The following is a 24,456-nucleotide window of genomic DNA, read 5'->3' as shown; positions in this document are numbered from 1 at the left end:
GTAAGGGGCATTTTCCCAATGGTCTCTGAGTTACTAATCTTATGAGGGGTTTCCTGGGACCTGAACGTTGTGCCAAGGGTTCCTCTGGTGTAAAAAGGTTGGGAAGTTCCGGCATAGACGAAGAATGAGGCAGCAGACACAAATCACAGTAGGTGTTTTGGGTTGAGGCAAGTGCACACCAGGGGGTAGATTCACGTACCTCGGTGCATTAATACGCTGGGCACAGTGTATCTAAGATACACTACGCCGCCGCAACTTTTTTTCTAATCCTCAAAGAATTTGCGCCGTAAGTTATGGCAGCGTAGTGTATCTTTTGCGGCGTAAGGGCGCGGGATTCAAATGGATGTAATGGGGGCGTGTTTTATGTAAATACGTCGTGACCCGACGTAAACATCATTTTTTTTTAACTGCACATGCGCCGTCCGTGGTGGTATTCCAGTGCGCATGCTCGAAATTAACCCGGAACTAGCCAATGCTCACGACGATGACGTCATTCTACGCAAATCCCTATTCGCGAACGACTTACGCAAACAACGTAAAAAATTCAAAATTGTACGCGGGAACGACGGCCATACTTAACATTGAGTGCGCCACCATGTAGCAGGTTTAACTATACGCCGGAAAAAGCCAAACGCAAACAACGTAAACATAATGCGCCGGACGGACGTTCGTGGATCGCCGTAACTAGCTAATTTGCATACTCGACGCGGAATTCAACGGAAACGCCACCTAGCGGCCGCCGAAAAATTGCAGCTTAGATCCGACGGCGTACTAAGACGTACGCCTGTCGGATCTAGCCGAGATGCCGTCGTATCTTGTTTTGTGGATACAAAACAAAGGTACGACGCGCAAAATTTGAAATTACGCGGTGTATCAAGAGATACGCCGGCGTAATACCTTTGTGGATCTGCCCCCAGAAGACTAGAAGGCACTGTTCATTTTTTATTCCAAGTGTTTACAGACACTTTACAGCCACTTTACTATAAAAGAATATGCCTAGCTTAGTCTGCATTCTCCAGATGTCCGCCTTCACCCCAGCAAAACCTTGCTGGGTCTGCTCTAGTGTTATACAGTTGGCCCTTTATCTGGTTGTGGTAAGATTGTAGTGAGGAATAAACATTTATTTTCCTAGTGGATTGCATCTCTCATCGCTATTGATGCTCTGAATGCATACATATGATGATAATTGTGTTGATCCAAGGACATACTGCATATCACGCTGTAGCCTTTGGCTTTTTTTTTTGGTAGACTGCACATTCCATCTCTATCTGCTGGAATACAAGGCTGTCATGTGACCTTAGGCTATGGAGAGCTTTGAGACTGATGTAAAAAGATCTCCATTTTTTTGTTTATTACTTGGATAATATTGAGACAAATAGCAATCTTCATACGAGAAAGAAAACAGAAAAATATAACTAGGGTACGGTTAATATGCTGCCAACGTAACATCTGCATTCATGGCATGCTAACATGAGTTGATAACATAATATTGTGAGCAGAAGCAGAATTTACGAAGGGATATGGGAAAATCCCCCCCCCCCCCCAAGTTACATCAAAGAAAGGAGGTATGTTATCATCCCAATGTATGGATTCTGCAGCATGTGGTAAGACAACATTTTGCTACTGACAGTGACAAAATGTGCAGCCTGATTACAGCAACAGCCTCCACTTCCCAGCATTCTTAAAATATCAACTTGGAAGCTGGCCCAGATATTACATCTCCTGAATGTGAAAGAACGAGGGAGGGACAAGTCCCGGGAATTATATATTGTTATGCATATAAGCAAATCAATTTGATGTCATTACTGTCTGCAAATGTGCAGACCTAAATCTTGGCAAATTGGCTCGGCAGAGTCAACTGACAAGAGAATTATTGATCCCAGATAGGCAAAGGCTACCCACAGACATAAGACAGTGCTTCAAAGACTTCAGAACGATCTTTAATACAAACTATTATTACGTATATGTGGAGAAAAAAAGTATGTAGGGCCGTTTTTAAGACAGGGCAAAAGGGGAAGCTGCCCTGGGCCCTGTCATTGTTGTGGGGCCCAAAGCAGCTGCCTCATACTTGCTAACTATCCCTGTTTAAAGCGGAGGTTCACCCTAAATTTCAAGTTTGGCTGACTTAAAACAATACCGATCGATAATACCCAATCCGTTTTTTGTTTTTTTTAATCGCCGTCTTTACCTTGTTAATCCAGCATTTTCTCTCCCGTCAATCAGTGTTTCCCCACGGGAGTGGGCGTGTATTCAATTTTCCCTCGACCAGCGCTGTCTCCTGGGAGTGAGTGAGGAGAATCCCAGGAGACGCGCTGTGCTGAAATTCTGCGATATCTCGCGGGTCACGTGACCTACGCCGGCCGTTGTGATGGCAAAAGTGCAGTGTTGACGGCGACGCTTGCCGTCAACACTGCACATGCGCGGGATAGAGCGGTGAATGCTGGGACGTCAGCATTCACTGTATCCCACAGCTTCACAGTGCCCACAGTAAAGATGGAAACGTCCATCTCGGGATTTTAAAACATCTCCTTTTCGGGCCAAAAGAAATGCTGCGGACTAAGTGACTGGGAGACACGAGTGGTTATTTGAAGGAGGTAAGAGCGGCAGAAGGATTAAAAAAAAACAACGAAAACCCGCGGAACCCCGCTTTAAACTCCCTTGGCCCTTGAAGTTTTAGTCCTTTGCTGTGTCCTGATATCTCAGTGTGAAGTGCTGCTACTAATGTTGCCCAGCTCTGCCCTATTGTTGTGTACAGATGACTCACCTGCAGACCCTGTGTGTACATGTAAATAACCAGCATTCATATGTAAATAGCGGCGACATTCATATGTAAACAGCTGAGGCCATGGGCATTCATATGTAAATAATGGCAGGGGTGTCAAACGCAAATTCATCGTGGGCCGCATCAGCATTATGATTGCCTTCACAAGGGCCGGTTGTATTTTTAAGATTAGATGTCCAGCGCATCCCCTCCCCAAGAGCCCCCCCACCATCAGAAGTTAAGTCCCCCACTCTCCCTTACATCACAGTGCACCCCCCTTTCCTTATGCTGCTGCTGGGAAGAAGCTGGATGCATTGCTTGAAAGCAGAAAATACAGGGTCTGGAGAAGGACAAGAGGAGGGCTGGAGCTCTCCTGCAGCTGGAGGAGAGGTGCGAGGGCCACATGAAATGGGCTAGAGGGTCGGATTCGGTCCGCGGGCCTTGTGTTTGACACCGGTGCCCTATGGGGTACATATCAGATAAATACTTTATACTACTATACACACCAAAGCCACATAAAACACAATGACACACTACTCTGTATGTACTCTATCAAAATATTTATTTTAGTTTACTGTATATCAAAATTGCTGTAATCTGAGTATGCATACCTACTATGGTATATACTTAGTGAAGTCTTTTTCTATTGTTTTCTAAAGTCCTCAATAATTAGTCTTAAAAAAAAAAAAAAAGATTTTCCTCAATATGTTTTTTAACAGATAAACAATAATATATTTTCAAGAGACTTTACACAAATAATGAAAAAAAAAAAAAGTAATTTACAGTGAAATGAAAAAAGTAACATACATAGCCGCATACAAAAAAAAACAAAAACAAAAAAAAATGACACAAAGTACTAATTGGAAAACAACTAAACAAACCCAATTACACCCAAACAGCACACCCCTTTAAATAAATGGTGTGTGTGTGTAAACATTAGTACATGAACCCATATTTAGATTTTCTAATTGAATACAATTTCATTTGCAAAATCATTGTATATTATAAACAACTGCCGTTTTTACCAAAGTATAATTTTTACATTTTTGTCATCCTTTGTTTTATGCCAGCAGGTCTTAAAGAGGAAGTAAACCCTGATGGGTTTCACTCCCGCTTTATTCCCCTGCAAAGTCAAAAAATATGTATATATATATATATACAGAGAGAGAGGTAGAGATAGATACTAGTGTTGAGCGGAATACGCCATATTCGATTTCGCGATATATCACGAATATATAGACGAATATTCGTGAAATATTCGCTAAAATCGAATATTCATGATATTTTATCAAAAAACATTTTTTGCGAAATTTCGCTAATGCGAATGCGAAATTGATTGCCAAATTTTGACAACTGTGGTAGGAGAACTCTGATTGGCTCTGATGCAAAAGAAGGGCGGAGAAAGTATTCGCGAATATTCGTGATATTTTATCGAAATTTCGCTAATGCGAATGCGAAATTGATTGCAAAATTTTGACAATTGTGGTAGGAGAACTCTGATTGGCTCTGATGTAAAAGAAGGGCGGAGAAAGTATTTGCGAATATTCGTGATATTTTATCGAAATTTCGCTAATGCGAATGCGAAATTGATTGCGAAATTTTGACAACTGTGGTAGGAGAACTCTGATTGGCTCTGATGCAAAAGAAGGGCGGAGAAAGTATTTGTGAATATTCGGAAATCGAATATTCGCGATTGCGAATATTCGGCAACATAAAAGGATCGCCTCAGCTTAGCTACTCGGCCCAGGGTCTCTAATCATACCAGCAATGCTTTTAGACGTCGATAGGATGTGATCTGTTTTAAAAATACATTTGAAAAAATACGAATATTCGGAATAGCGAATTTTGGCCGCGAAATTTGAGTTATTCGCGAATATTCGAATATGCCATATTCGTAACGAATATTCGCAATGCGAATATTCGTGAGCAACACTAATAGATACACACACATACATATAGAAGCTTGTATGACATTTTAGTGACTGGGCTTACATATACTTTGCTATACTAAAATCCTTGACACAAACAAAAAGAAAGCTACAGATCTTTCCAGCGTCACCGCTGCGCTCCAAAGTGCAGTAAACAGAAGAAATGGCATATTTTTAGATTGGTATTCTCGTATTCAGGTGCCTCGTGTCTGCAGGGCAAATTAGGCTTTGGCTTTCCTTGCCTAGAGGCAAATGAGAACTTGTGTCTAAAATATTCTTTTAAAAACACAGTATTGATTCTAAGTCGTTACACTTTGTGTAGAGCTTGTTCCTTTCAACCTCGAGAAGGCTGACAGATTTAATGAATTATGTAGCCGGGTGAAAAACAGAATCCCCCAATGTTTATTCATTGCACAAATGCCTCAAAGAAGTCTGGAATAAGACGGCCTTATCTGACACATCCTCACTGTGTAAATGTTGGTTAAAGCCACCCCGTCTTATTTTTAAGTTTATTCTGAGTGACATCAACATTATGTGAGCAAAGTCACACTTTAATCTTGAGCAGATTAAATGAAAATACATCAAAGAACCTAAAACTTAAGACCAAAGTCTATCCGGTATTCTTAGGTGTCTGACACTAAGGTGTCAGTGACTGTTGTAGTTGATTTAAGTTCTTATGTCTGTGTGTAACCGCTTATTTGAAGTAGGGCTCAAGTCAAAAATAATACATAAAAATGCTATGAAAAGAATAATAATAATAATAATAATAATAATAATAATAATAATAATAATAATAACTATTGCTGCAAAAATCACCCTCAGTCTAAAGCTGTCCCTTTGCCACAAAATGCCCTCAGTCTTCTAGATTGGATGACAGCCAGCATCAAATAAATTGGTTGTAAACCAAACATAAACCAAACCAGACATAAAATATGAACAAAGTATATTCCTCTATAGCAATGATGGCGAACCCTGGCACCCCAGATGTTTTGGAACTACATTTCCCATGATGCTCATGCACTCTGCAATGTAGTTGAGCATCATGGGAAATGTAGTTCTAAAACATCTGGGGTGACATCACTACTCCATAATGTGTACGAGTCAATTATGAGCACTAAGTGTAATTTCTGTCTGCTGCTTCGTTTCTCTGCTATCTGCATTAATCACTTCTGACAAGTTTTCCTGACACCAAAAGAAAAAAGGTGAAAGGGAGGGAGCCCCAGCACACAGCCTGTGATTGACAGCCGCAACTCTGTTCCTGTGTGCTGTGTGAAGGGGGGTGTGTCCCTTCCCTCCAATCATCTCCCTCTCCTCAATGAGCTCTGCAGTGTTTAATTTCAGCCCCCCCCCCTATTTTTTTCTGACAGCTCAGACAAGCTTTATAAAGTTTGTATTTTGAACACTTGTACTGAAGAGAAGACGACAGGTAAAACTTATGTAGGAGGACTTTTTTTCATCTCTGTGTATCACCTGAGGCCAATCAATTCACTAGGTATGTGTAAGGGTTTACAACCACTTTAACCCACTTCCTCTGAGCCTAGGCTTCAAAAAACCCACCTCAACCCAAGACTTGACAGTAGAAGTAGAAGCAGCAGAGTGATAAACGTATCTCTCTATCATTCCATTGTTTCCTCCATTCAGCATGCTCCTTGTCTGCACATGAGCTGATTAGCTTCATAAGAAGAAGCTGATACCAAGTCAAATTTAAAGATACATTTAATTATGTATTAAAGGAGAGGTAGGACCAAAGCTCTTTTGACCGCTCGTCTCCTGTAGGTCACAGGAGTGCACTTAGTTTTTGCACTCCTGTAACCCAGATTTAAATGACAACGAGCTAAAGTCTGCTGTCAGCTGACGTCACCGAGCCGATCCAGGCTCTGCAGAGATCCGTAGGATAATTTCGGGAGCTGCCCAGATGTCTGTACCTGCAGCTGGCTCAGCCTCTCAGCACACCACTGAGAGGCTGAGCCAGCTGCTCCCACCCCTTTCACAGCCAATCATTCCAATGGACGCTAGAGGGGCAGGGCACAGAGGGAGGGGGAAGAGAATTTTGAGCAGAAGAGGGAGCAGGTACCTGTCAAAATCTCTCTCCAAAAAAAGTGCCATTTCTTAGAGGAGAAGTTCATTCAAGGCTCACAAGACTGTACTTCTATTGTGGATCACATGAGTGCACCCGTTTTCAGCTGACAGCGGGTTGACGTCACAGAGCCAGTCCAGGCTCGGGCAAGATCGTGACAATGAAGTCAGGATCCGTCCCACATGCCTGGACCGGCACCCAGCTCAGGCTCTCAAAGAGCCACTGAGAGTCTGAGCCGGGAACTCCTGCCACCTCCACTGCCCAGCTCTCCAGGGGGCAGAGCAGTCAGTGGTGACTGACAGTCACCAGCTCTCTGCTCAGGGAGCCCGAAGAACCGAGTGATCGGCAGTGTTTGACCACTCAGTTCTCAGTGTTAGAGCCAGCAGGGGACCAATGCTGCATCCACCTAGGTAAGTATGATTCTGAAAAAAAAAGTCCATAGTTCTCTTTTAAAGTAGAGTGAGGGAGGAGGCCTTAAAGTGCAACTTTCTCTTTTTGGTGAAGCTCCACTTTAAGCTATACCCTTTGTTAGCTATTAACCTCTTGCCGACCGTCCGCTGGAAAAATGGCTCCCCTGCGTGAATTGCCATAGCTGTACGGCGGGCACTTTAAGGGGCGCCGGAGCCCCACGCATAAACCTGCAGTGTCTCTGAGGAGCTGTCCCCCGGGTACCCGCGAACGCTCCTGACAAAGCCAGAACGGGGATGGGTGTGTGCAAACACACACCCATCCCCGTTCTGGAAGGGGAGAGAAGACAGAATGTGTGTTTCTATTATATAGGAACAACAATTGGTCTCCTTCCCAAGGCAGTCCCCTCCCCCTACAGTTAGCACACACTGAGGGAATACATTTAACCCCTTGATCGCCCCCTGGTGTTAACCCTTTCCCTGCCAGTGACATTTATACAGTAATCAGTGGCTATTTTTAGCTCTGATAGCTGTATAAATGTCAATGGTCCCAAAATGTGTCAAAAGTGTGTCCGCCAAAATGTCGCAGTCCCGATAATAGTTATTTTTTTTAATATGTAGAAGAATACATATCGGCCTAAACTGATGATAACATTTTTTTTATTTTATTTTTTTAAAATGGGGATATTTATTACAGCAAAAAGTATAAAATATTGTGTTTTTATTTTTTTCAAAATTGTTGGTCTTTTTTTGTTCATAGCGCAAAAAATATAAACCGTAGAGGTGATCAAATACCACCAAAAGAAAGCTCTATTTGTGGGGAAAAAAGGACATACATTTTTTTTGGTTACAGTGCACAACGCAGTGCCGTATCACATCAATGGCCTGGTCAGGAAGGGGTATTAATTCTTCCGGGGCTGAAGTGGTTAAAGATAAAGATAGGTGTGGCCAGGGATTTTTTTCTCAAACAATAAGTGCTGGAACTCAACCACGACCCCCCAAAACCCATCCACCCAGACACACCTTTCAAATTACATCAAATAGTGGGTGTGGACAGTCAAATTTCACGAACAGTCGGAGGGTCTTAAAGGGGCATTAAATACCAGGATTGCATTACATACAGAGTGCAGAGCTGTCACTTGTAAACACAGAAGTGATTGTGGTGAGCAGTGCCCCCCCCCCCCAAGGGTCTGAGCCAAAGGTGGTGGAATTTAGTTCCACCAAGTTCCCCCTGAAAAAAGCCCTGGGTATGGCAATTTTTACATAGTTACATTTGTCCAGCTTGGATCAATGTATGTATGTTTGTGCCATACCTGTGGGATCCCTGTGGAAGCTAAATTTCACTGTAGTAGGCACCACTAATTTAGCGGTTCCGCTAGCATCCTGGTCCTGTGTGATGTAACCACCCCGACTCTACCGTCTATTCCTAGGCCTTGTACACACGAGGGGATATCCGATGAAAACGGTCCGCCGGACCGTTTCCATCGGATATGTCCGCTGGCGGATTTTGATCTGATGGCTGTACACACCATCAGATCAAAATCCCTGCGGAAAACATCCGCGGTGACGTGTCCGCGCCGTCGCCGCGACGATGACGCGGCGACGTGCGCGACCCTGGAAGGTAAATACTTCCACGCATACGCCAAATCATTTCGACGCATGCGAGGGATGGGGATCGGACGGACTTATCCGGTGAGTCTGTACAGACGACCGGATAAGTCCGAAGGACAGGTTTCCTGCGGATAGATTTCTTAGCATGCCAAGAAATTTTTATCCGCTGGAAAACCGTCGGCTGGAGAAATCTCCGCCGAAAAATGTCCGCTAGGCCCTACACACGACCGGATCTGTCTGCTGGAACTGATCCGCGGATAAATCCCAGCGGACAGATCCGGTCGTGTGTACGGAGCCTTAAAGTTTGCATCTTTAATTACTTAGATTAGCCAATAAATGGTATCACTGAAACTCGAAACTTTTGGAAAGACATAATATAATTAATACCGGTAATCATAATTATCAGCCATCATCAACGGTCCTCATCTGATTACGTCTTCAAATTTTTAACTCCATGAAGTACACAATACAAGATAATCAAAGCAGGTCGATCGAACCATCAACTCTTACTTAATGTCACAGCTGAATTTTAGTTAGCCGCCTCCTGAACAAAATGTAATGTCAAAGTAAAGGAGGTCAAGTTAATTCATCAGTCCGGATTCTTGACACAGCTGAGATATTTAATTAAATGTGGCCATTCAAAGCGTATTTTAATTGAACTGTAATGTATATCAGGAAAGTAAAGCTATTAGAATTTAAAATTGTTGAACCGTAGCTAATCATTTATTTAAATGGAATATGACTATAATTTTCAGGTAAGCACTGATATATTATATTATCCCGTGATATAATGGAGGATTTATTTGCAAGTCCCCATCTGCCGCCGCTGAAAATAGTGGATGGGATATTTTCTCTTCCTCCTTCTAGGGTTTCAGCTAGTAACATCTTCATGAAAACAGCTTGCTGATTATTTAGTGTTTAGTAGATTTTTATCCAGGCATTAGAACATCTCCGTCAATCAAAACTGTTCTGCGGGGATTCAATTACCAAGAACTTCGATGCATAAACTTAGGTGCCAGCTTTTAGTTTTGAACAAACATTGATGCTTTCACAACACGCAAAGCAGAGGATCAATCCATTTAATGGCATTTTACCCTGCCTGCCTGTTAGTCTTAAAGGGAAAATCGAATGTATTATTGAGTGAGCACATCTGGGTATTGCTCACATGGTCACTGCCAAAGGGGATTGCAGTTGGGGCACCACACTGTCCTCCAACAGCTGTTTTCTTAAAGGGGTTGTAAAGGTTTTTTTTTCATCCTATGCATGAAGGTGAAAAAAAACCTGGCAATGACGGCCCCCCAGCCCCCCCCCCATTTTACTTACCTGACCCCGAATCTGCTGTGTATGTCCCCTTTTGTCCTCTTCTCCTCGGAGTCTAGCCGTCGATTGGTTAGATTTGCTGGATTTATAGCAGCGCAGCCATTGGCTTGCGCTGCTGTCAATCACATGCAATGACGCGGCGTGCCGGAGCTCGGGCCGTGTGATACAGTCGGCGGCTTTGGCCGCCGGCTGTATCACGGGAGCGCACCCGCAAGCTAACCCCCTTGGGAGAGAGCTTCCCATGAAGGGGGTGCGTGGAGGAGCCGAGACAGTCGCCGAGGGACACTAGAAGACCAGGATCAGAGCCACTGTGTGTAAAATGAACTGCACAGTAGAGGTAAATATAACATGTTTGTTATTTTATTTGGAAACTTTAGTGTGCCTTTAAGCTCTAATGAAGGTGGTGGAGTGAGGCCCCCAAAATCTGTTGGCTGCTGAGTTTGCTACATGTTTTGTAATAAAGAAGAAACACAAGGGAGCGGAAAGTAAGTGCAGCACAGAGACATGCGGCGAGGTCAGTGGCTGGTGAGGTACTGGCTAGTATCAGAACTAGTAATACACAGGTTACATACTGTACACCATAAAGGTTAGAGCGAGAGCAATAATTCTAGAACTAGACCTCCTCTGTAACTCTAAACATGTAGGGCCAGATCCACATAGAAATGGATAGGCACAGCATATCAGAGATATGCTACGCCGCCGTATCTTACCTGGCTTTAAGTCGAATCCAGGAAGATTTCACGCCATAAGTTACGGCGGCGTAGTGTATTTCAGGCGGCGGAATTCAAATTGGCGATTATGGGGCATGATTCATTTAAATGAAGCGCGTCCCCGCGCCGATTGAACTGCGCATGCTCTGTTTTGAAATTTCCCGCCGTGCTTTGCGCGAAATGACGTCGCAACGACGTCATTTTTTTAACTTAGACGTGACTTACGTCCATCCCTATTCACGGACGACTTACGCAAAAAGAAAATTCTAATTTTGACGCGGGAACGACGGCCATACTTAACATGGCAAGTCTATCTATACGCCGCAAAATAGCAGCTTTAACTATACGCCGGAAAAAGCAGACTAGAGACGATGTAAGAGAATGCGACGGCCGCGCGTACGTTCGTGGATCGTCGGAAAAAGCTCATTTGCATACCCGACGTGGAAAACGACGCGAACTCCACCCAGCAGATGCCAAAGTATTGCATCTAAGATCCGAAGGCGTACAAAGCCATACGCCTGTCGGATCGAACCCAGAAGCCGTTGTATCTTGGTTTGAGAATTCAAACTAAAGATACGACGTGAGTAATTTGAAAGTAAGCCGGCGCAAATATTGTGTAACATAAAAAGGTGCAACAACCACCATTTTATTTCCTAGATTGTCTGTTATATATATATATATATATATATATATATATATATATATATATATATATATATATATATATATATATATATATATATATATATATATAGTGTTTGGGGGTTGGTTCTCAGTAATTTTCTAGCAACAAAGATAGGATTTTTACATGTAGGAGGGAAGTGTCAGAATTGTCCTGGGTGGCAAGGGGTTAATTATCATAAGTAATAAACAAATAATTATTATATTAGGTAATTTACTATATTTTCAAAAACGTTACTCAAGCAGGGTGCTTACCAGTCAAATTACTGAAGTTTGAACTTCCAACCAGCAATTTCACAGTAAATAGATACATAATAAATTATTATGTTATAACATATAGCATAATAATATATGATTTAGCTTGAGTAAAACAGTACCTTTTCAACAGCAGCAGATTCTCATTCTCCGTCTTAATTGTGTAAGAAAAAACATGGGATTGTGCGTAAATCTTATACCCATACTTTTTCCTTTTAGTTAAGAGGGCTGGGCTGCAAGGGAGTATTTGTCTTTTAGAGACATGCCCTCTTCTATGACACTGCAGTTAGAGGAGAGCCTCTACTGCATTATTTTTATTGGGCAGCTTGTTCCAATGGTGCTTTACCATTGGTCCAAGGCTCAAAGCTGTCCATTAAGCTCAGTGCTTCTGACAAGAAGTGAGGAGAGGCACTGTGATCTCATCCTCTCAGTCTGCAAAGAGAGTGTGTCAGCTTGTATTTAAACTGGCCGCTCTGTATGTAGCTTCTGACAGGCTGCACAAGAAGGCCCATATCTTCGGAACTATAGGTGTCAGGATCCAAAAATTTGGGGTCTCTGTGACCCCAGTTTCCCGATCTACGACCCTCGAAGTTTGATTTTAAAAAATAATAATAATATGTCCATGGATCTGCCTCACCTGCCTCCCTGGCTGCTGCTCACTAGATTGTTTCTTTTTTTTTGGACCATACTCTGTGAACTTTAGAGATTGAGTGTGAAAATCCTAAAAAATCCTAAAAAAAAATCCTAAAAAACGTGTCTGGCACCACCATGCCACGTTCAAAGTCACTTAAATCCAATTTCTTCCCCATTCTGATGCTCAGTGTGAATTTCAGCAAGTCATTTTCACCACATCTAGATGCCTAAATGAATTGAGTTGCTGCCATGTGATTGGCTGATTAGCAATTTGTGTTACCAAGCAATTGAAAAGGTGCACCTAATAAAGTGACCGGTGAGTGTATATCTGTTTGACAATTTAAATTAATGACACATTTTGTTATATGTAATTCTTCCCAATTAGAAATCAAGTTATGTGGACAACTGTCATGGACTATACTGTACATGATAACTATTGTTTTCCCATATCTCGGAATCGGAAGGGCTTACCATTTTTGGCTTTGCAGGATTTGTTGTCCGGCTGCATTAAATACCCTTCGACACAACTGCATGTATAAGAGCCTTGTGTGTTCCTACAGGTCTGACTGCAAAAGCCGTACAATGAACATTCATCCGCATCTGGAAGAGAGTACAACAGAGGGTGATCACCATCCAAAAACAGCTCCTGATTATGTGAGATTATAGTAACAGTAACTAATAAATATGTCATCATAACTATTGTGTGCAACTCATGTGATAGATAAAGAGACAGATCTGAGGAAGACGAATATGTAGATATGTGTGGGAAAGATTCATTCTTATAGAGAGTTATGCCGTGTACACACGATCGGTTAAACCGATGAGAATGGTCTGATGGACCCATGCCTCCTGTGCCCATGACTAGACTTACGTTTAACATGGGAGTATATAGAAGGGGTGCATGGCTTTGAAAAATCGGTGCTCCCCGGCCGTAGGTCCCCCAGACAGCAAACTTTGCACACTTGTAGCGGGTCCAGGGAACCTGTGGCTGGCCGGTACCGGGTCCCCAAATTTACCAGAAAAAATACCATTTAACATGGGAGCCTATGGAAGGGGTGCCCGAATTTGAAAAATCGGTGCTCCCCAGCCGTAGGTCTCCCGGACAACAAACTTTGCACACTTTTAGAGGAAGAGTTGGGTTACGTGTGTGCCAAGTCCGGGTCCCCAAAATCCGGGGGATCAGGCGCAAAAAGGTGACTCGAGTATAAGCCGAGGGGGGCAATTTCAGCACAAAAAATGTGCTGAAAAACTCGGCTTATACTCGAGTATATACGGTATATGTTTTTTCTATGGAAGGCTTGTACCTCCAATTGGACAGCATCCCCTGAAGAAGCCTAATAAATAGACCCCTTTAAGGGCTATTTATCTGATCAATATGGGAGAGCAGCAGATGGAGAAGATGGCCTAACACACAAAACAGCATCATTTGCCATGCGAGTGCCGATCTGCTGCCTTCTGCCAGTTTTCTAGCTATTTATAAAAGCTGTAAAATCATTGGAGGCATTTTATAGGCACCGATGCCTAGGTGTTAGATTTCAGAGAAGACTGCGGCATATTTTTTCTTTCGCTTTTCTTTTTTTTTTTGGATAGTTATTGCAGTCATCGTAAATAGCAGCAGATGCATGAAAGCGATGGAAATGATCAAGCTGATTTTTACTATATCGCACACGGGCGATGCCAAGGCGGTGGCAGGAGAGGCTCAGGCACCTTCGTGATGCAATATGATTCATGCGAGTGCCAAGTGGCGAATGTATCCCAGACACAGATGAATGAGCGAGGTGGTAATCTTGCGCACAGCCAATTCTCCTACCTATGCAGCTTTTCCTGTCTGCTCCCAGCTCGTAGCCATCTCGACAGTAGCACTGCGTGCTGTTTCTGCTCAGTGCACATCTGTATTGGCAGTTCTGCTTCTGACACGTTGATTGCAGCTCTAGATACAACAGAGACATTCAGAAAATAAATAATTGCTTTTTATCAGGATTATAAAACAGAATGATTCAATGCAAAGCTGCATGGGATACCTTAAAGGTAAACTCTAGGCAAACAACTAAATGCACTGTTAAAACTCAGATTTAGGAAAATTTTCACATGCCAAAGGATTTGCATTTCTGTCCATCCAGTTCTGAGATTTGCACAGTCCTGGTAAACCTGACATTGCTAGACTGCAGATAACGTGATATTAAAATCATTTTATTACTATTTTTAAGTTTAACCTCCCTGGCGGTATGATTCTTTCAGAAAAAAGATGCTGAAAGAGGTACCATTATTTGCAAGGAAATTTGGCGTTTTATACTGTAGGCCTGTAATTTTTAGGAATAACTCACTTAAATCTGACCAAACAAGAGACTAATGGGCATCCCAGGTATGACATTTTTTTAAAAACAAAATTATAAATTATAATATAATAAATAATTATAAATAATTATAAAAAAATAATAATATAATTCTAATAAAAATTATTCAATAATGTAATCAACTCAAACCACTGAAATTTACTCAGTTGCAGAATTTTCGCTGTCATTATTATTATTTTTTTATGAATTCTGCAAGTGATTATAATTTATTATCTCTGTTTTCTAGCTGCTCTAAAACCATTTTTTACATAAAGGGACACTTTTGGTTGCTATGGACAATCTACAGTTTGCAGGGAGAAAGAAAGGTTTTTATTATATAAAAGTACATGTAGGGCACTGGGCAGACCACTAGGGACAAGGGGTGTGTGTTTTTTTACATACAATACTGTAATCTATAAGATTATAGTATACTTTATGTATTGTGTTTATTTACGTTTTTGAATTTGGCGCCGTTCTCCGCTCCCGTGCGTTGTAACGTTGCAGGGAATGGAGATCGGCGGCACAGGAGGACGCTGTGTGAATGGAGCGAGGTCCCGCTCGCTCACACAGCGCGGTGGCATCGCTGGATCCAGGGACAAGGTAAGTAAACAATGCCTGTGGATTCAGCGAGGCGAGCCTGAGTCTGACTCGGGGTTACCGATCGCAGCACAAAAATGTAACCCCGAGTCAGACTCGGGAATACCGCCAGGGGGGTTAAAAGCCAATATAAAGGAATAGTAGTGGTAAAAAAAATAGCCCCTGTGGATTTAATTAACCTTTTGTTTTGGTTAATTCTCCTTTAAGGGGGTGTGGCAAGGGGTGTGCCCTATGCCTACATACATTTGTTAGTAGGTGTCCCTCATTCCCATCTCAAAATGTTGGAAGGTATGCTAAGGGTAAATAGACTTTGCACTTTGCAAAGTGCAGTTGTACTCTACAAGAGCAGTTGCTCCACAGCTTGGTAAATGAGAAGAAGCTCTGTTGACTTTCATCATCCAATCATATGCAAGCAAAAATTCATATTTTTTTCCCCTTGCACCTCATTGGGTATTCTTTGCAAAGTGAAGCTTTACCTCATTTACTAAGCTCTGGGGAAACTGCACTTGCAGAGTGCAACTGCCCTTTGCAAAGTGCACAGTTTATTGGCCTTTAGTAAATCAACCCCACAGAGTCTGATTGCAGCGAACAGAACTTGTATTAATGCAGAATCCAGAAATTCACAACAAACCCGACTGGAAACACCCACTCTAGATCTAAGAGCTGATCTCAAATGTGCTGACACATCTGTCTTGATGGGCTGAATGCGGCCTGTCCAAATGGACAGGTCCCTATCCTCTCCCTTCTCATATGTAACCTCTTCCTGCCACAAATCACTGTCTCTGTCAGACAGGTAACCTGTCCCTACACTACCAACATGAAAAATGTGTGCCAAACCTGGGAGCTAGGGCCTTAAAAAGGCTCTGCCTAAACCAAGATGGCTGCTAGAGTCACAATGGGAAGTAGCAGCAGCATCGCATAGCTTCCCCAGTGACCCAGAAAATGATAGGGGAACCATATTCCTTTAGACTTCCTCTCCCCTTGCTATGCCGCTGCAGTTGAGCGCCACCTGCAGTAGAAAAAGTAGACTGTTCCTGCCTACATGCTATCCCCATCCCTGTGGGTGATTGTCCACTTTACGGGTGGTAAGGAGATACCTGTGTGTACATGGTTCTGGCCAGTGACCAGTAAGCCAGACCTACTTACAGGTGGTCCCATCTAGATGTTGCCAATTTTCTGGGTGGCCTTGCCCTTAATTAAGTGGTTACTGTCCACTCATGTCTGAGATCCCTTGAGTTATCACCTAACTGGACATGTCCAGCAACACAAATAAGAGTGATGTTGTGTTTCTGGGATGCAGCCCGGGACACAGTATCATCGGGCAGAGCACCTAGATTTAGGACTGTGCCCACTTTGTTAATTTGACATCTATGCAATCAACCAACCATTCTGTTTCTTTCTGGGTTTTTTTTAAATTTCCATGTGTTCATAATTAAGCTTTTAGAGTAAAACACATTCACCTTATTTACCACCTATAATTTCCAAAGTGAGCTCAAAGTTTTATAAATTGGACATTCTCTTTGTGAAATCCGGCCATAGATGGATCAAATCTCGGCCGGTTCAGCAGGGACCAGCCGATATTTGATCCATTTATGGGCAGGCTGGTTGTAATGAAGTTGATCCATCAATCAACTTCAGTACATCCAGCCTGTTGTTTTTTAGCATGCTATTAATGCTGGCGGTGTTGATCATTGTTTTCTGCTGGCAGGTAAGGTTCCCAACACTCCCCGCCAGCAGAACACAATAGTGCTGCAGGGGGGATTCTCCATCAACACTGATTGTGTTGATGAGGGGATCGAGCAATTTTCTCTCCCTCTGCCCATGATGGAAAGAAAGAAAATTGCATAACCTAGGAGCTGCATAATTGAAGGAGAGAAACTTGCTCAATCCCCCCATCAGCATAGTTAGTATTAATGGGGGATCAAAAATTTTCTCTCTTTCCATCCATGGTTGAAGGAAAGAAAAATACTTATAGGTAGATTCAGGTAGAAAGGAATAAACTTACGGCGGCGTAGCTTAGCGTGTTTAGGCTACACCGCCGTAAGTTAGCTAGGCAAGTACATGATTCTCAATGTACTTGCCTGCTAATATACGGCGGCGTAGCCTAAAGCGGGTGGGCGTAAGGGTGCCGAATTCAAATGTGTGGAAGGGGGGCGTTTTTAATGCCAATAAGGCTTGACCTTACGTTTTTGACGTTTTTTTCTTACTGCGCATGCGCCGGGCGCCTACATTTCCCAGTGTGCATTGCGGCCAAGTACGCCGCACGGGCCTATTGATTTTGGCGTGGACGTAAACGTCTTAAATCGCTATTCGCGGACGACTTACGCAAACAACGTAAAAATTTCGCGGCGGGAACGGTGGCCATACTTTAACATTGCTATTCCACCTAATAGATGAAAAAACTTTAGGCCTGATAATGCCTTACGGAAACGGCGTAAATCTACTGCGGCAGCCGGGCGTACGTTCGTGAATCGGCATATCAACTAATTTACATATTCTACGCCGACCGCAATGGAAGCGCCACCTAGCGGCCATCCAAAATATTGCAATCTAAGATAGGACGGCGCAAGCCGTCGTATCTTAGATATGTTTAAGCGTATCTCTGTTTGAGCATACGCTTAAACATAAGTCGGCGTAGATTCTGAGTTAGGTCGACTTATCTACTGATAAGCCGGCCTAACTCTTATTGAATCTACCTAATAATCTATGGGCTGTTTAAACTGGAGTTCCACCCAAAAGTGTAACTTCTGCTTATTTGTCTCCCACCCCCCCATCCAGTGGCACATTTGGCACCTTTCAGAAGGGAGAGGGGAACGGGGACCTGTTTTCCCCACTTCCGTGAGACCGGGCCGCAGCAAAGTACTTCAGCAGCTTGCCCCCCCCCCCCCACCTCCTCCCAATCTGCCAGGCCAGTAAGAGAGAGTGCAGTGCTTCGTGCATGTGCAGTAGGGACCCAGGCGTGAAGCCGAAAGGCTACGTAGCCAGGTTCCCTTAACTGCAATGGCGGCGGAAGCACCCGACCAGCCAATCTAAACATTGGGTGAGGTGCTGAGATCGCTGCACTCCAGGACAGGTAAGTGTCCTAATGTTTAAAACTCAGCAGCTACAGTATGTGTAGCTGCTGAATTTTCATTTTTAAAGGGGCGAGCGGAGCTCCTCTTTAAGTGAGCAGCCTCTATTCCCCAATCCCTTGGTGTATTTCAGTGCGTTCAGCATCTGTTCGTAGATTAAACTGTCATTAATTAACAGAGTGAAATTGAGGTCACACACATATTAAGACAAGTTGTAAAAATGTTTATCGGACATTTTCTAACTTTTTTGTATTATCTCTATGTGGTTAGATTGTGGTCAGCATAATATTACCATTTTGTGTCATCTGCAATAAATGTTTTAGTGAATGAAATACAAGTTGAACAGGATACATCTGAGACAGCGTGGTGGCTAAATGTTTGGCACTATTGCTTGCGGTGTTGGAAACCTGGGTCAAGGAGCTCATTGGCTTGGATGTGCGTTTCCTTTTAACATTTGTTTCCAATCAAAATCATAAAGGAGAGTAAACTGGCCCTAATGTATATTCTCATGGTAGGAGAGGACTGGGAAGCTTAGGTCTGGGAGCAAACACAAGCACTAGTCCGTTCAGAGACTGGGAAGATTTCTGTGGGTTAAAAAATGGTGCATGTTTAGGAGATATTTACTGTACCTAAAGGTAAGCCTTATTATAAGCTTAAAAGAGTTGTAAAGGATTTTTTTTTTTTTTTGCTAAAATGACTGTTTACATGGTAGAGACATAATAGTTAACTGATTCCTTTTAAAAACGATTAATAATAGATACAAATCAATCATATAATGTACCTGTAGTTTTTTTAGTTTCGTTTTTGCATCTAGTTTCGTTTTTGCATGTTATCCTGCCTCTGTGCTATACAGAGCCATAGAGCAGTGATGGTTTGGAACATGAAACTAGAAACTCCCAGTACTGTGGTCATCAGGAAACAGACAACCAGGAAGTGTTCAGAACAGAGAAGAATTACAGCATGAAACCAGGACTGCAGCAAGGTAAAGGAAGCTATTTAGCTAAAAAAAAAAATCCTTTAGTGACCCTTTAACTGTAAGTACAAGTGAAAAAGCAGGATTTACTACCACTTTAAAGTGGAATTCTGGGATATCACTATGGCTGGGTTCACACTAGTGCAAAATGGATATGGGTTTCCCTGCATCCAACTTGCATGGCAGGAGAGTGTGCCCGGCTCTCAATAGAGCTGGTTCACACATCTCCGTGGCGGAGGCACGTTCCAGGTCCAAATTCAGGCAACATTATTAGGCCTGATTCATCCCTGAAACGGAGAAAAAGGATGCACCGGACCCCTGTCGCGAGTCGCATCCGTATTAAGTGTGAATCCAGCCCCCAACTCATTTTAAAACTGCTCCCTCTTGCCTTCTACCACTTATACAAACCTGTAGAAGAAAGATGTGTATACTTATCTATTTTCAGGCCACTCTGGTGCAGTCACACAATCCTCTCCCCTCTAGCAGCAGCTTCAGGGGAGGGGAAGGAAAGCGGACAATGAATGGCCCATAGTAAACCTAAGGATGACGTCACCGTTCATGCATTCCTACCATTGTTCTGTACTTTCTCCTCTCCCTGTAACTGGCACTGGCTGACACAGGGGAAACCACATGACTAGACTGGAGCACCCCTAAATTGCATCTTTCTTCTACAGATTGGTTAGTATACAGTAGGTATTAAAAGGGGTTGGTAATAGTTTTAAGATTAGTTAGTTATATTCTGGCGTTCCGCTTTAAGAAGTGTTTTTTTCTTCAAATGCCATTTTATACATTGGCATACCTCCATAGACCCAATCTGTCTGGACAATATGGATACTTTCTTACTTAGCACTATCCACAGACAGCTTATCTATTCAATAAAACACAGAAGTTGAATCCAACATAATTTTACTTCATATACAGTAAGTGTAGTACAGAGGCTGTTTTTCCAGTCTTAGGCAATCTATTACCCTATACACACGATCGGAAATTCCGACAAGAAAAGTCCGATGTGAGCTTTTGGACGAAAATTCAGACCATGTGTCGGCTTCATCGGAATTTCTGCCAACACAAATTTTTGGACAAAAGAAATTCCTATCAGAAAATCCGATGATCTGTAGCAATACTGACGCGCAAAATTCTGGCGCATGCTCTAAAACAATTCAACGTATGCTCGAAAGCATCAAACTTAATTTTCTTGGCTCGTCGTAGTGTTGTACGTCACCGCGTTCTTGGCGTTCGAAAGTTCAGAGAACTTTTGTGTGACCGTGTGTATGCAAGCCAAGCTTAAGCAAAATTCCATCAGAAAAACCATCCAAGGTTTTTCCGACTGAAAATCCGATCGTGTGTACGCGGCATAAGAATATAGGGCCAGATCCACAAAAGGGATATCCCTGTTTCTATCTATGCGACTGATCCACAGAATCAGTTACGCATAGATAGGCAGAAGATCCGACAGGTGTAATAGTTTTACACTGTCGGATCTTAGGATGCAGTACCGCGGCCGCCGCTGGGGGCATTTCTCGTCGTAATCCAGCGTCGGGTATGCAAATTAGCACTTACGGAGATCCACAAAGCTTTTTTCCTTCGTTAAGTCGCCGTAAGTGTTAGTTTGCCGTTGCAAAATTAGGGCTGCTTTTACAAAGTGTAAACTTAGTACACCATGTAAGAGTATACCCTTCTTTCCCGCGTCGCTGTAAAAAATTTTTTTCAATTTTTTTTTCCCCGCCGCATCTCTTTTTTACACTTTGCGATTCACAAAACTCAGCGCAACGTAACGTAAGGCAAAGCACGTCGGGAAAATAGCGTTGGGAGAATGCGCAGTACGTCCGGCGCGGGAGCGCGCCTAATTTAAATGGGACTCGCCCCATTTGAATTGGCCCGCCTTGCGCCGGACGGATTTAGGATACACCGCCGCAAATTTCAAGGTAAGTGCTTTGTGGATCGGGCACTTTGCCCGAAAATTTGCGGCGGTGTAACCTAAATAGGTTACGTTCCGCTGCGCCGCCTGGCTGTGGATCTGGCCCATAATGACTTTCCTAAATGCTGCTTCTGCAAAGAACTTACACTGGCTGAGAGAACATGGAAGAAACAGGGAGGGTCTACCTACTTTACTAAATAGAACTAAAGAGGGAGGGGAGACAGATGGATTTACTAAACCACATAGGTAAACAAGTTATAGTGGCCTTAAACTATCACTTGATATTTACGCCCATCAGAATGATAGCAACCTGATACTCCTCATTACAACAGCAGAAAAACTACATATATATGAGGCAGAACAACATGGTTTGAATAAGCTACAAAACATCTTCAGCATTATAGAACAAGCCCCATTTAATTTAATTAAACTACACTAGATATGTTTTGGGTACAGTTGTCACCCTACAACAGGAGGTACCTGGGCAAAGACATTCCTGCCATGGAAGAATTGTTGGTGTTTGGCAACTTGGGCAGTGGCAGAGCTAAGTATTTACCTTTATAGGGATGTTTTTCTGGGAAATGTTAGGATCTCAGAGTGGTTTTCCTTATTTAATAATGAATTCCAGAGCTGCATAAATATGTGTCTTTTATATCTGCCTGGAGTTCGGCTTCAAACATCCACTCAATTGAATTCACATTAAAACTCAGATCTTTTCCAGGACCTCATCCATTACAGCCACATCTTTTAAATGAACGGCCTTTTCACTTACAAAGAAAAAACATTTGCAGAATAGGATGAAAATGTCCTTTAAGTAACAATTCAATATAAATAATATGTTCTCAATAATCCTTGGAAAATGATTGTAAATTGAGAAGGCTCAAGATACAAATTGTTTTGCCTGGGGCGGGAAACACAAGGTCTTCAAAGGTGAAATCACATTGTCTGTTGTAGATAATCCTCGGAGGTAATAACAAAAAAACACACTCAGTCAAAATAAATTACCCCGCAATAAATTAAAAGAAGAAATTTGGGCTTTGTTTGACGATGCAACAGAGGTGCCTTAATTGGACCTGGCAGTTTTCGATCCTGATGGGATTTACCAATCTTACGGGAAGATTTCAAGATTTCAGCTTGTGTGATTGCATCAACCGCTAAGCAGTGGATATTCCCCACATTGTGTTCCTCTGTGACAGGAACAGTTGGGCAGCGCGATGTGTCTGATGTACAGGGGTAGAGTTAAAGTAATTGATCATATCCAGGAGGAAAACACCAACCTGCCCTACAGCAGCTGTAGCTCTGAAATCCCGTCTAGACTTTCTTTGTATCTCGAATGGAAATGAGCAAATCGTGTTGGCAACTTTCCTGTTTGCTGTGATGGATAATAAAAAAAAATTGCAATATACAAAAAAACTGTGTTTAAACCATTTGTAAACTCTGTGCTCCATAACAATGCCAGGCAAAGTGAAGAAATTGAGCCATTGAGCCAGGTTCTATCAAATAATGTCCCATTATCCCTACTAACACACTTGACCTAAACCTAAGGCCGGGTACACACGGACAAACATGTATGGTGAAAGCGGTCCGTCGGACCGTTTTCACCATACATGTCTGCCAGAGGGCTTCTGTACGATGGTTGTACACACCATCGTACAGAAGTCCGCGCGTAAACAATACGCGGGGCGTGTCCGCGGTGTCGCCGCGTCGATGACGCGGTGTCGCCGCGAAAATGACGCGGCGACGTGGGCGGCCCGCCTTTAAAATGCTTCCACGCATGCGTCGAAGTCATTCGACGCATGCGAGGGACGGCGGGCGCCTGGACATGTACGGTAGGTCTGTACTGACGACCGTACATGTCCGAGCGGGCTGAATTCCAGCGGGCTGTTTTAAAACAAGTCCAGGAATATTTGTCTGCTGGGAAAAGGCCCGGCGGGCAAATGTTTGCTGGAATTCGGCCCGCTCGCGCCCACACACGACCAAACATGTCTGCTGAAACTGGCCTGCGGGCCAGTTTCAGCAGACATGTTTGGTCGTGAGTATGGGGCCTAAGGGTAAACTCCAGTTGTACAGGATCATCTCTTGTACTGAAATAGCTTACTCTGATTTCAGGGCACACTGTGAACTTCTTAGATTCCTGGCTGGAGGACATCATCTAGTCCGTAGCTAGGCAAACTTTGGCCCTCCAGCTGTGGTGAAACTACAAATCCCATCATGCTCCCATCATGCTTCTCCCTGTGGGAGTCATGACTGAGGCTCTGAGGAAGAAGGTAACACTTTGAAATGCCTCAGCCAGCAGTGGTTCACACATCTTCTCTTTAGGATCTGGAGACTGCTACCAGTAGACGGATTGCCACAAGCCAAAGACTGTAGTGCCGTGTACACACGATCAGTTCGTCTGATGAAAACGGTCTGATGGACCGTTTTCATCAGACGAACCGATCGTGTGTGGGCCCCATAGTTTTTTTATCCATGGCATGGCACAGTGACTGCGTTTGATGGCATGGCACAGTGGTGACAATTGATGGCACAGTGGCTGCGTTTGATGGCATGGCACAGTGGCTGCGTTTGATAGCATGGCACAGTGGTGACAATTGATGGCACAGTGGCTGCGTTTGATGGCGTGGCACAGTGGTGACTATTGATGGCACAGTGGCTGCGTTTAATGGCATGGCACAGTGACTGCATTTGATGGCATGGCACAGTGGTGACAATTGATGGCACAGTGGCTGCGTTTGATGGCATGGCACAGTGGTGACAATTGATGGCACAGTGGCTGCATTTGATGGGCACAGTGGCTGCATTTGATGGGCACAGTGAGGCTGCAATTTTTTTTTTTTCGTTTGCGCCCCCCCCCCCCCCAAAAAAAAAATTTGAGCACCAGCCACCACTGCATTCTGCAGTGTATATCTACGTGAGCCGGTCGGGGTCCGGTTAAACAAATCAGTGTGGTTTATACTTTTTATGCTAATTGGCATGTCAGAAGGGTGGAGGCACTGCCTTACATTGATGAAATAAATAGCTTGTATTGCTGTCATGATTAATTGTTCAGACTTCCTGACAATGGGAAGGGTTGTATCCTATTAATGAATACAAAGCTTCCTCTGATTGGCTGAGGTGGGCAGATAATGTCATGATCTGTTGCCTCAGCCAATTATTCATTCATAGAATACAAAACTCCCCA

The 24,456-nt window shown here is 43.2% G+C and overlaps 1 protein-coding gene across 1 annotated transcript in view; it reads right to left on the bottom strand.

Annotated features, from left to right (window-relative positions):
- Nucleotides 1–24,456, bottom strand: part of LRP1B (LDL receptor related protein 1B) — a 1,757,966-nt gene that overhangs the window by 963,137 nt on the left and 770,373 nt on the right. Inside the window, exons 4-5 of the mRNA XM_040358043.1 lie at nt 14,194–14,313; nt 12,855–12,983 (exon numbers count right to left, since the gene is read on the bottom strand). Of these exons, the coding sequence (XP_040213977.1) occupies nt 12,855–12,983; nt 14,194–14,313 (249 nt within the window). The remainder of the gene's footprint in view (nt 1–12,854; nt 12,984–14,193; nt 14,314–24,456) is intronic.

The sequence above is a fragment of the Rana temporaria genome, chromosome 6 (genome assembly GCF_905171775.1).
Source record: "Rana temporaria chromosome 6, aRanTem1.1, whole genome shotgun sequence".
NCBI classification, from domain to species: Eukaryota; Metazoa; Chordata; class Amphibia; order Anura; family Ranidae; genus Rana; species Rana temporaria.
Note: the sequence above shows the minus strand (reverse complement) of the source record. Positions and strands in the feature narration are given on the sequence as shown.